The sequence below is a fragment of the Anolis carolinensis genome, unplaced genomic scaffold (genome assembly GCF_035594765.1).
Source record: "Anolis carolinensis isolate JA03-04 unplaced genomic scaffold, rAnoCar3.1.pri scaffold_15, whole genome shotgun sequence".
NCBI lineage: Eukaryota > Metazoa > Chordata > Lepidosauria > Squamata > Dactyloidae > Anolis > Anolis carolinensis.
Genome location: NW_026943826.1, coordinates 2,720,533 through 2,733,927, shown reverse-complemented (window position 1 = coordinate 2,733,927; position 13,395 = coordinate 2,720,533). Strand labels below are relative to the sequence as shown.

The following is a 13,395-nucleotide window of genomic DNA, read 5'->3' as shown; positions in this document are numbered from 1 at the left end:
TCTTCCTCCACTCCTTCTCTTCCTCTTCTTCCCCCTCTTCTTCTTCTTTCTCTTCTTTTCCTCTTCCTCCTCTCCTCCTCTTCCTCTTCTTCCTCCTTTTCTTCCCTTCCCTTCTTCTTCTTCTTCCTTCTCCTCTTCATCTCTTCATGTCTTCCTTATCTGCTCCTTATCATCATTTTCTTCCTCTCTTTCTCCTACCCTCCTCTTCCTTCTCTTCTTTTTTCTTCCCCTCTTCAACTCGTTTCCTCTTTCTCCTCCACTCTTCCTCGTCTTCTTCCTCTCCTCTTCCTCTTCTTCCCCCTCCTCTTCTTCCTCCTCCTCTTCTTCTTCCTTCTCTTCTCCTCCTCTTTCTCCTCTCCTTCTCTTCCTCTTCTTCCCTCTCTTCTTCTTCCTTCTCTTCCTCTTCTTCCTCCTCTTCTTCTTCCTTCTCCTCTTCTCCTCTTCCTCCTCTCCTTCTCTTCCTCTTCTTCCTCCTTTTCTTCCCTTCCCTTCTTCTTCTTCTTCCTTCTCCTCTTCATCTCTTCATGTCTTCCTCATCTGCTCCTTATCATCATTTTCTTCCTCTCCTTCTCCTTCCCTCTTTTTCCTTCTCTTCTTTTTTCTTCCCCTCTTCAACTCGTTTCCTCTTTCTCGTCCACTCTTCCTCATCTTCTTCCTCTCCTCTTCCTCTTCTTCCCCCTCCTCTTCTTCCTCCTCCTCCTCTTCTTCCTTCTCTTCTCCTCCTCTTCCTCCTCTCCCTCCTCTCCTTCTCCTTCCCTCTTCTTCCTTCTTTTCTTTTTTCTTCCCCTCTTCAACTCTTCTCCTCTTTCTCCTCCTCATCTTCTTCCTCTCCTTCTCTTCCTCTTCTTCTTCTCTTCTTCTCCTCTTCCTCCACTCCTTCTCTTCCTCTTCTTCCTTCTCTTCTTCTCCTCTTCCTCCTCTCCTTCTCTTCCTCTTCTTCCTCTTCTTCTTCTTTCTCTTCTTTTCCTCTTCCTCCTCTCCTTCTCTTCCTCTTCTCTTCTTTTCCTCTTCCTCCTCTCCTTCTCCTCCTCTTCTTCTTCCTTCTCTTCTCCTCCTCTTCCTCCTCTCCTTCTCTTCCTCTTCTTCCTCTTCTCTTCTTCTCCTCTTCCTCCTCTCCTTCTCTTCCTCTTCTTCCTCTTCTCTTCTTTTCCTCTTCCTCCTCTCCTTCTCTTCCTCTTCTTCCTCTTCTCTTCTCCTCCTCTTCCTCCTCTCCTTCTCTTCCTCTTCTTCCTCTTCTCTTCTTCTCCTCTTCCTCCTCTCCTCTCCTTCTCTTCCTCTTCTTCCTCTTCTTCTTCTTTCTCTTCTTTTCCTCTTCCTCCTCTCCTTCTCTTCCTCTTCTCTTCTTTTCCTCTTCCTCCTCTCCTTCTCCTCCTCTTCTTCTTCCTTCTCTTCTCCTCCTCTTCCTCCTCTCCTTCTCTTCCTCTTCTTCCTCTTCTTCTTCTTTCTCTTCTTTTCCTCTTCCTCCTCTCCTTCTCTTCCGCTTCTTCCTCTTCTCTTCTTTTCCTCTTCCTCCTCTCCTTCTCTTCCTCTTCTTCCTCTTCTCTTCTCCTCCTCTTCCTCCTCTCCTTCTCTTCCTCTTCTTCCTCTTCTCTTCTTCTCCTCTTCCTCCTCTCCCTCTCCTTCTCTTCCCCTTCTTCCTCTTCTTCTTCTTTCTCTTCTTTTCCTCTTCCTCCTCTCCTTCTCTTCCTCTTCTCTTCTTTTCCTCTTCCTCCTCTCCTTCTCCTCCTCTTCTTCTTCCTTCTCTTCTCCTCCTCTTCCTCCTCTCCTTCTCTTCCTCTTCTTCCTCTTCTTCTTCTTTCTCTTCTTTTCCTCTTCCTCCTCTCCTTCTCTTCCGCTTCTTCCTCTTCTCTTCTTTTCCTCTTCCTCCTCTCCTTCTCTTCCTCTTCTTCCTCTTCTCTTCTCCTCCTCTTCCTCCTCTCCTTCTCTTCCTCTTCTTCCTCTTCTCTTCTCCTCCTCTTCCTCCTCTCCTTCTCTTCCTCTTCTTCCTCTTCTCTTCTTCTCCTCTTCCTCCTCTCCTCTCCTTCTCTTCCTCTTCTTCCTCTTCTTCTTCTTTCTCTTCATTCCTCTTCCTCCTCTCCTTCTCTTCCTCTTCTTCCTCTTCTCTTCTCCTCCTCTTCCTCCTCTCCTTCTCTTCCTCTTCTTCCTCTTCTCTTCTTTTCCTCTTCCTCCTCTCCTTCTCTTCCTCTTCTTCCTCTTCTCTTCTCCTCCTCTTCCTCCTCTCCTTCTCTTCCTCTTCTTCCTCTTCTCTTCTTCTCCTCTTCCTCCTCTCCTCTCCTTCTCTTCCTCTTCTTCCTCTTCTTCTTCTTTCTCTTCATTTCCTCTTCCTCCTCTCCTTCTCTTCCTCTTCTTCCTCTTCTCTTCTCCTCCTCTTCCTCCTCTCCTTCTCTTCCTCTTCTTCCTCTTCTCTTCTCCTCCTCTTCCTCCTCTCCTTCTCTTCCTCTTCTTCCTCTTCTCTTCTCCTCCTCTTCCTCCTCTCCTTCTCTTCCTCTTCTTCCTCTTCTCTTCTCCTCCTCTTCCTCCTCTCCTTCTCTTCCTCTTCTTCCTCTTCTCTTCTCCTCCTCTTCCTCCTCTCCTTCTCTTCCTCTTCTTCCTCTTCTCTTCTCCTCCTCTTCCTCCTCTCCTTCTCTTCCTCTTCTTCCTCTTCTCTTCTCCTCCTCTTCCTCCTCTCCTTCTCTTCCTCTTCTTCCTCTTCTCTTCTCCTCCTCTTCCTCCTCTCCTTCTCTTCCTCTTCTTCCCCCTCTTCTTCTTCCTTCTCCTCCTCTTCCTCCTCTCCTCCTCTTCCTCTTCTTCCTCCTTTTCTTCCCTTCCCTTCTTCTTCTTCTTCCTTCTCCTCTTCATCTCTTCATGTCTTCCTTATCTGCTCCTTATCATCATTTTCTTCCTCTCCTTCTCCTACCCTCCTCTTCCTTCTCTTCTTTTTTCTTCCCCTCTTCAACTCGTTTCCTCTTTCTCGTCCACTCTTCCTCGTCTTCTTCCTCTCCTCTTCCTCTTCTTCCCCCTCCTCTTCTTCCTCCTCTTCTTCCTTCTCTTCTGCTTCCTTCTCTTCTTCTCCTCTTCCTCCTCTCCTTCTCTTCCTCTTCTTCCCTCTCTTCTTCTTCCTTCTCTTCCTCTTCTTCCTCCTCTTCTTCCTTCTCTTCTTCTCCTCTTCCTCCTCTCCTTCTCTTCCTCTTCTTCCTCCTTTTCTTCCCTTCCCTTCTTCTTCTTCTTCCTTCTCCTCTTCATCTCTTCATGTCTTCCTCATCTGCTCCTTATCATCATTTTCTTCCTCTCCTTCTCCTTCCCTCTTTTTCCTTCTCTTCTTTTTTCTTCCCCTCTTCAACTCGTTTCCTCTTTCTCGTCCACTCTTCCTCATCTTCTTCCTCTCCTCTTCCTCTTCTTCCCCCTCCTCTTCTTCCTCCTCCTCTTCTTCCTTCTCTTCTCCTCCTCTTCCTCCTCTCCTTCTCCTTCCCTCTTCTTCCTTCTTTTCTTTTTTCTTCCCCTCTTCAACTCTTCTCCTCTTTCTCCTCCTCATCTTCTTCCTCTCCTTCTCTTCCTCTTCTTCCTCTTCTCTTCTTCTCCTCTTCCTCCTCTCCTTCTCTTCTTCTTCTTCCTCTTCTTCTTCTTTCTCTTCTTTTCCTCTTCCTCCACTCCTTCTCTTCCTCTTCTTCCTCCTCTTCTCCTCCTCTTCCTCCTCTCCTTCTCTTCCTCTTCTTCCACTTCTTCTCCTCTTCCTCCACTCCTTCTCTTCCTCTTCTTCCTCCTCTTCTTCTCCTCTTCCTCCTCTCCTTCTCTTCCTCTTCTTCCTCTTCTTCTTCTCTTCTCCTCCTCTTCCTCCTCTCCTTCTCTTCTCTTCTTCCTCTTCTCTTCTTTTCCTCTTCCTCCTCTCCTTCTCTTCCTCTTCTTCCCCCTCTTCTTCTTCCTTCTCCTCCTCTTCCTCCTCTCCTCCTCTTCCTCTTCTTCCTCCTTTTCTTCCCTTCCCTTCTTCTTCTTCTTCCTTCTCCTCTTCATCTCTTCATGTCTTCCTTATCTGCTCCTTATCATCATTTTCTTCCTCTCCTTCTCCTACCCTCCTCTTCCTTCTCTTCTTTTTTCTTCCCCTCTTCAACTCGTTTCCTCTTTCTCGTCCACTCTTCCTCGTCTTCTTCCTCTCCTCTTCCTCTTCTTCCCCCTCCTCTTCTTCCTCCTCTTCTTCCTTCTCTTCTGCTTCCTTCTCTTCTTCTCCTCTTCCTCCTCTCCTTCTCTTCCTCTTCTTCCCTCTCTTCTTCTTCCTTCTCTTCCTCTTCTTCCTCCTCTTCTTCCTTCTCTTCTTCTCCTCTTCCTCCTCTCCTTCTCTTCCTCTTCTTCCTCCTTTTCTTCCCTTCCCTTCTTCTTCTTCTTCCTTCTCCTCTTCATCTCTTCATGTCTTCCTCATCTGCTCCTTATCATCATTTTCTTCCTCTCCTTCTCCTTCCCTCTTTTTCCTTCTCTTCTTTTTTCTTCCCCTCTTCAACTCGTTTCCTCTTTCTCGTCCACTCTTCCTCATCTTCTTCCTCTCCTCTTCCTCTTCTTCCCCCTCCTCTTCTTCCTCCTCCTCTTCTTCCTTCTCTTCTCCTCCTCTTCCTCCTCTCCTTCTCCTTCCCTCTTCTTCCTTCTTTTCTTTTTTCTTCCCCTCTTCAACTCTTCTCCTCTTTCTCCTCCTCATCTTCTTCCTCTCCTTCTCTTCCTCTTCTTCCTCTTCTCTTCTTCTCCTCTTCCTCCTCTCCTTCTCTTCTTCTTCTTCCTCTTCTTCTTCTTTCTCTTCTTTTCCTTTTCCTCCACTCCTTCTCTTCCTCTTCTTCCTCCTCTTCTCCTCCTCTTCCTCCTCTCCTTCTCTTCCTCTTCTTCCACTTCTTCTCCTCTTCCTCCACTCCTTCTCTTCCTCTTCTTCCTCCTCTTCTCCTCCTCTTCCTCCTCTCCTTCTCTTCCTCTTCTTCCACTTCTTCTCCTCTTCCTCCACTCCTTCTCTTCCTCTTCTTCCTCCTCTTCTTCTCCTCTTCCTCCTCTCCTTCTCTTCCTCTTCTTCCTCTTCTTCCTCTTCTTCTTCTCTTCTCCTCCTCTTCCTCCTCTCCTTCTCTTCTCTTCTTCCTCTTCTCTTCTTTTCCTCTTCCTCCTCTCCTTCTCTTCCTCTTCTTCCTCTTCTCCTCCACTCCTCCTCATCTTCTTCCTCTCCTCCTTCTTCTCTTCACATCTTCTCTTTCTCCACCACCACCTCTTCTCTTCCTCTTCTCTTTCCCTCTTGAACACCAAGGTCGTGACATCCATACTCTCAACTCAAAGCTATTTTTAGACCTCGGAAAAACAAAACAAAGAAAGCTAAATCACCTCTTTATTGCTTCCCAGCCCACCAGGAGTTCCCAAGGAGATGAAAGCTTTGTTTAAGCCATTAAATATAAACAGATGAAAACATTTTTTGAAAACAGATTATCAGAAGAGATTCTGAAAAAAAAAAAAAGAGTTACATTTAAAAGCCACCCGTTGTTTCAAGCAACCACAGTAGATACAAATTTTCTTTTGGTTTGATCAAAACCTTAGTTTCCACTAAAGTTGTGCCTTCGTGTTTGTTTTGTGTCGTTTCATTAGTGTCGTCTCATTTTCGTATTTGTGTCCCGCTAACGAAAATGCGACACAAATTTTAATCTGGCTTAACCAAAAAACACAAAATTTTTCGTGCCATTGGCGGCAATGGAAGGGCTGGACATTTCGTAAAACGTTTGGATCTTCCCCAGAATACTATAGTTATTAATATTATTATTATTATTATTATTATTATTATTATTATTCACACCCATTGGCACACATCAGATGTAATGCAGAGGTATTCCTCTCCCAGGCTCAGCTTAGATTCCCAGAGTAGCTAGCTATCCTTCCATATATATTTTATTATTATTATTATTATTATTATTATTATTATTATTATTATTATGACACAATCCCAAGTCGAACACTTCCCAAGTGTCTAGGACTGTGTGATGTATTATTATTATTATTATTATTATTATTATTATTATTATTATTATTATTATGTTATTATGACACAGCAAACGAGATAGATATGCTGGATTTCGTATCACAAAATCCCAAGTCGAACTCTTCCCAAGTGTCTAGGACTGTGTGATGTATTTTCGGATGAGGCTGCAGATCCCAGTCAGGTGGCCTTTTGCAGTTGGCAGATCGTGATGTTGTCAATGCCTATTGTTTCCAAATGCCGGCTGAGATCTTTTGGCACGGCACCCAGTGTGCCCTAGTTTGTAAGCTCTAGTTTGTAGTGCGGTTTTCTTGTACTAATTTTTTGTCTGCTGTGCTTTGAACCTTTTTCTTCTCCACAACTGTGATGTCTGGTGTGTTGTGTTCCAGAACTTTGTCAGTCTGGATTCGGAAGTCCCACAGTATCTTTGCGTGCTCATTTTCCAAGACTTTTGCAGGTTTGTGATCCCACCAGTTCTTTGCTGCTGGCAGGTGGTACTTGAGGCATAAGTTCCAATGGATCATTTGGGCCACGTAGTTGTGCCTCTGTTTGTAGTCTGTCTGTGCGATTTTCTTACAGCAGCTGAGGATATGATCCATGGTTTCGTCGGTTTCCTTGCAGAGTCTGCATTTTGGGTCATCAGCTGATTTTTCCATCTTGTCCTGAATTGCCTTTGTTCTGATGTCTTGCTCCTGGGCTGCAAGGATCAGGCCTTCCGTCTCCTTCTTCAGGGTCCCATTCGTGAGCCAGAGCCAGGTCTTCTATTATTATTATTATTATTATTATTATTATTATTATTATTATTATTATTAATTGCCTTTGTCCTGATGTCTTGCTCCTGGGCTGCAAGGATCAGGCCTTCCGTCTCCTTCTTCAGGGTCCCATTCGTGAGCCAGAGCCAGGTCTTCTATTATTATTATTATTATTATTATTATTATTATTAATTGCCTTTGTCCTGATGTCTTGCTCCTGGGCTGCAAGGATCAGGCCTTCTGTCTCCTTCTTCAGGGTCCCATTCGTGAGCCAGAGCCAGGTCTTCTCCTGATCAGCTTTTCCTTCCATTTTGTCAAGGAACTTTCCATGCAGTGTTTTGTTGTGCCAGTTGTCAGCTCTAGTTTGTAGTGCAGTTTTCTTGTACTGGTTTTTTGTCTGCTGTGCTTTGAGGAGTTTCTGATTTTTGACTTCAATCAAAGCAGGTTCTTCACTTTGCTTGACATCTTCTGCCAGGGCATGTTCTTCTTCTTTGACTGCTTGTTTTACTTGTAAGAGTCCTCTGCCCCCTGATCTTCTAGGCAGATATAGCCAGTCAACATCACTGCGAGGGTGCAGAGAATGATGAATAGTTATGAGTTTTCTTGTTTTTCTGTCCAAATTGTCCAGTTCCGCCTGTGTCCAGTTTATGTTGCCAGCAGTATATCTTATGACAGGTATGGCCCAGGTGTTTATGGCCTTGATGTTGTTGCCTCCATTGAGCTTGCTTTGGAGAATTTTTCTGACCCCTTGTGTGTATTCTTTGCTGACCACAGTTTTCACATGTTCATGCTTGATGTTGTCCAGCTGTAATATGCCCAGATATTTATAGGCCTCTGGCTGGTGACACTTTATCGTTTGGCCATTAGGCATATTTATGCCCTCACTTTCAATGATTTTTCCCTTCTTCTGTTTCTGATTTTTGATTATTATTATTATTATTATTATTATTATTATTATTATTATTATTATTATTATTAACACCCATTGGCACACATCAGATGTAATGCAGAGGCTTTCCTCTCCCAGGCTCAGCTTAGATTCCCAGAGTAGCTAGCTAGTGTTTATAGATAGATAGATAGATAGATAGATAGATAGATAGATAGATAGATAGATAGATGATAGATAGATAGATACAATTATTGTTATTATTATTATTATTATTATTATTATTAACACCCATTGGCACACATCAGATGTAATGCAGAGGCTTTCCTCTCCCAGGCTCAGCTTAGATTCCCAGAGTAGCTAGCTAGTGTTTATAGATAGATAGATAGATAGATAGATAGATAGATAGATAGATAGATACAATTATTGTTATTATTATTCTTATTCTTATTATTATTATTATTATTAACATCCTTCTGTCAGTACCTGTTTATTGTTATGAGGCAGAACAGCAAACAGTCCACAAATGTGTGAGAATGTGAGAACCCTTGGAGGATGTGCAATGGCGATTTCTGCTCTTCCTCACATTGTCTATTTTCCCTGTTTCCTCCCAGGCTTCCGGAGGTCCGGATCTCGGACAACGGCCCCTATGAGTGCCATGTCGGGATTTACGACCGCGCGACCCGGGAGAAGGTGGTGCTGGCATCCGGGAACATCTTCCTCAACGTGATGTGTGAGTAGTATGCCTCCCTTTGCAAGTGTGGCCAGCTTGATTAGCACTGAATAGCCTTGCAGATGCAAAGTCAATCAGTGAGGGTATCTGTGTGCGTATGTGTGTGTGTGGAATGGTGTCCTGGGTGGGAAAAGAACTCTTGCCTGTTGGAGGCATATGTGATTGTTGCAATTAACCAGCTTGATTAGCACTGAATAGCCTTGCAGATGCAAAGTCAATCAGTGAGGTATCTGCATAAAAGAGCAAAGCAAGTGGAGTGTATATATATTTGTGGAATGATGTCCTGGGTGGGAAAAGAACTCCTGTCTGTTAGAGGTAAGTTGCCATTGGCAAGCTTGATCAGCACTGAATAGCCTTGCAGATGCAAAGTCAATCAGTGAGGGTATCTGTGTGCGTATGTGTGTGTGTGGAATGGTGTCCTGGGTGGGAAAAAGAACTCTTCCCTGTTGGAGGCAAGTGTGAATGTTGCCATTGGCCAGCTTGATTAGCACTGAATAGCCTTGCAGATGCAAAGTCAATCAGTGAAGGTATCTGTGTGCGTATGTGTGTGTGTGGAATGATGTCCTGGGGTGCGTATGTGTGTGTGTGGAATGATGCCCTTCGGGGTGAGAAAGAAGGGCGGGATATAAATACTGTGAATAAATAAATAAATAAATAATCATAGAATCATAGAATCGTAGAGTTGGAAGAGACCTCACAGGCCATCCAGTCCAACCCCCTGCAAAATATATATATTAACACAATCATATATTAACACAATCATGCAAAAATGACAGAAGATGGATTTGGGCTGTAGAGATGCTGATTCCTTCCAATGCGAGAGGTCCCATTCATCAAAGGCGCAGGGTGGTGAAATTGGTTCTTCCCCAAGGGTAGGGAGAGGTGATTTCCCTGCCTGAATAGAAGTATTGTGTTGTAACGTCCAGGTAAAGTCCAACAATATAGGTGAAACTGGGAACTTGATGAGGAAGTTCCCAGCTTAGTTTCTATACAATAGTGTGGGAGGCAAGACATCTTTGGGTTCAGGAACACGGGGAATGGGGATCTCAGGAGCATAAAACATTAGGTTGACACAACATATAGGCAAAATAGGAGCACATAGGAAAACACATGGCCGAAATTTCATTACCCTTTTATATATATAGATGTGATCCGCCCTGAGTTCCCTTCGGGGTGAGAAAGAAGGGCGGGATAGAAATACTGTAAATAAATAAATAAATAAATTCCCATAAGCCACAGCCACGCGTGGCCGGGCACAGATAGTATAATGATTTTTAAATGCAGTAGTCAGTCTCATTGCCTATAGATCGTGTGTTCTGTAAGCGCATCGGGCTGCGAGCGTCCGTTGTTGGCCCCGCCATCGCAGTGTGCTTAAAAATAAAGAAGCGGGACCTGGCCAAAGCACACACAAAGCGTATCAACACCAGCTGTCCCTGGCCGTCCGGCTCCAGAAACGCGTTCGGCAAGGAGGCACCGGGTCAGCAGATTGCGTTTACACGCAGCCAAGAAGCCAGGTTTCCATCTTCAGTTGTTTTTGGAGAGGAGTAGAGCTTGAGTCTGGGCCAGCCCCGGTGCCAGAGAACAGATGTTGCCATTTATATTTACTCAGCGGCTTTGTTTGCTGCGGAGAAACCTGGAGTTGACAAATGAGCTCCTCCGTTGTTGGACGCGGGAACACTCACATCTATGGCAGGCATCCTCAGAGGTTGTGAGGAATATATCTCCATGTTCCAGAAGCATTCTCTCCTGACGTTTCGCCCACATCTATGGCAGGCATCCTCAGAGGTTGTGAGGCATGGAGAAACCAAGCAAGGGTGGTGGAAAGAACTCTTGTCTGTTGGGTGCCAGTGTGAATGTTGTAATTAATATATATGTACTTAATAATATATGGCCATGTTCCAGAAGTATTCTCTCCTGACGTTTCGCCCACATCTATGGCAGGCTGTCAAGAGTGGCTTTGTTAGGCACACACGCAGCAGAAGTCGCTGACGAGGAAGCTCTGGATAAATGACGATGCTGCAGTCTTCAGTTGTTTATCAAAAGTTTACTTACGAACGGAATTCCACAAGACGATACACAGTTCTCACGCAGGCACAAACGGAAAAGGGGGAGAGATAGGAAGTAGAGGGCTATTTATCTCATCCTCTGCTGTCTGATGCAATCCAAGTTTAACCCTTTACACACTTGCATAGTAAGCAGCACACAGTGTATGATGCAATCTCCAGCACACATTGCACCACCATGACTCAATTACATTTAAACAACTCTATATACAATCATTCCCACTTCAACACAGGCATCCTCAGAGGTTGCGAGGAATATATCTCCATGTTCCAGAAGTATTCTCTCCTGATGTTTCGCCCACATCTATGGCAGGCATCCTCAGAGGTTGTGAGGAATATATCTCCATGTTCCAGAAGTATTCTCTCCTGACGTTTCGCCCACATCTATGGCAGGCATCCTCAGAGGTTGTGAGGAATATATCTCCATGTTCCAGAAGTATTCTCTCCTGACGTTTCGCCCACATCTATGGCAGGCATCCTCAGAGGTTGTGAGGAATATATCTCCATGTTCCAGAAGTATGCTCTCCTGACGTTTCGCCCACATCTATGGCAGGCATCCTCAGAGGTTGTGAGGAATATATCTCCATGTTCCAGAAGTATTCTCTCCTGACGTTTCACCCACATCTATGGCAGGCATCCTCAGAGGTTGTGAGGAATATATGTCCATGTTCCAGAAGTATTCTCTCCTGACGTTTCGCCCACATCTATGGCAGGCATCCTCAGAGGTTGTGAGGAATATATCTCCATGTTCCAGAAGTATTCTCTCCTGACGTTTCGCCCACATCTATGGCAGGCATCCTCAGAGGTTGTGAGGAATATATCTCCATGTTCCAGAAGTATTCTCTCCTGACGTTTCACCCACATCTATGGCAGGCATCCTCAGAGGTTGTGAGGAATATATCTCCATGTTCCAGAAGTATTCTCTCCTGACGTTTCACCCACATCTATGGCAGGCATCCTCAGAGGTTGTGAGGAATATATCTCCATGTTCCAGAAGTATTCTCTCCTGACGTTTCACCCACATCTATGGCAGGCATCCTCAGAGGTTGTGAGGAATATATCTCCATGTTCCAGAAGTATTCTCTCCTGACGTTTGGCCCACATCTATGGCAGGCAATGTATAAATGTAGTAAATAAATGCAGTAAATAAATAAATAATTTTAGACTTAGGCTTGGCCAAAGTCTGAAATGACTTGAAGGCACACAATAACAACAATCGTAATTAACTTGACTTTCTCATTGGCTAGTAGCAGGCCTACACTTTCCATTGAAATCCTGGTAGGTTTATGTTGGTCAAAATTGTTTCCATTTTTAAACATTGTATTGTTATTTCGTTGTTGTTGTTGTTGCACTACAAATAAGACATGTGCAGTATGCATAGGAATTTGTTTGTATTTTTTTTTCAAATGATAATTTGGCCCCTCAACAGTTTGAAGGATTATGGACCGGCCCTCTGCTTCAAAAGTTTGAGGACCCCTGATATAAATGATGTAAATCAATCTATATATATAAAAGAGTGATGGCATCACGGCAGCGGACAAAACAACAAAAGTAAACACCCCACAACCTCGAAAATTGACAGCACAACCCCTCATCCATGCCTCTAGGTTGATACAACAAAAAGAAAAGAAAAATAAATTCCTAATTAGAGGGAGAGGAATAATAGTTTTTATCCAATTGCTGCCAGTTAGAAGGCTAAGCTCCGCCCACTTGGTCTCCTAGCAACCCACTCAGCCCAGTGTTAATAAAATAATGATAAAAAAATAAATACAAATAATACAATAAAAAATTATAAAAAACACTAAAATAATTAATACAATAAAATACTATTAAAAATGACTAAAAATAATACAACAAAATAATAAAATATAATAAATAAAAAAGATAAGTGACAATAAAATTAATTTAAAAAAATACAAATAACGTCAAATAAAAATTCCACAACAGGTTTTAACCGATACCACCACCACTTTGCCACAGCAACGCGTGGCCGGGCACAGCTAGTAAAGACATAAAATAGCTGGGTAACGAATGGCCCGATTTAGGTCAGAAAGGTATGCGTGGAATCCCAATTTTGAACTCAGCCTTGCAAGCAGCCTTCGCTATAACCGGCCCAACCCTTCCCTTCTTCTTCCAGGAGCGCCAGTGCGGATGCTCAGATGCACGGATGCTCTGCGGTTGTCACGGCAACCAGCGATTGGACTCAACCTTATCTCTCTTCCCTCCCTCGTTGTTCCTTCTTTTCCTTTTTGCTGCCATTCCGAGTAATGATCTTTGGTCTTGCGAGTAATGATCTTTGGTCTTGCGTTTGTTCCTTCCCAGCTCGGAAAGGCCAGCGCCCCACCTGGGTCCTTATTAGTTAATGGGCGGTTGGTGCCTTTGCCCCTGAAGGGACCTTTTAAGAAAGGGCAAAGGAAGCCGGAGTTGGGCTTCAAAGGTCTTCCGTGTTGGAGAATTGCAAGCGCCTTGGAAGGAGCAATCCCGCCTCCGCGACCCTATGCAAACGCCGCTATTATCCCCAGATCAAGCTTTGCACACACACCAAAACACATGCATTGTGTACATTTGAGCTTAACCTAGAAAATGTCACAGATTTCACAGCTGCGTGGCCTCGCTGTTAATTATAATCCCATCTGATGAAGGCAAGCGCTGGACTGTAAAAGCTTGCGCCGCAGCGAATTTACTTAAAACTTCCAAGATGCCGGGCGCCCGACTTATTTTTCCTCATTTAAGGTCACAGGAAAAAGGAATGCGGTTTTTTTTGTACAGCAAATTTGTGTCTTCTCCATCTCTTGTGACCGTCATATGAGTCAATAGAAAAGTCACCCAGAGGCCACAAAGCGACTGTCGATGCATTCAGAGCACAAGACTCATCCCAACAGGTTTCAATAATGCCTATTATATCGTATTTGCTGTACGGTGCTAAAAGTTCAAGTTCATCTTGCTAATTTCCCTTTGCCTTTTACACTTCCAAGCATCATTGTCTAGTGCAATGGTCC

General features: G+C 44.1%; 1 protein-coding gene across 2 annotated transcripts in view; it reads left to right on the top strand.

Moving 5' to 3' along the window:
- igsf21 (immunoglobin superfamily member 21) overlaps positions 1-13,395 on the top strand; it is a 296,609-nt gene that overhangs the window by 219,644 nt on the left and 63,570 nt on the right. For both annotated transcript variants that reach the window (XM_062965556.1, XM_062965555.1), the window contains exon 4: positions 8,215-8,333. In XM_062965556.1, coding sequence (XP_062821626.1) covers positions 8,215-8,333 — 119 coding nt within the window. The remainder of the gene's footprint in view (positions 1-8,214; positions 8,334-13,395) is intronic.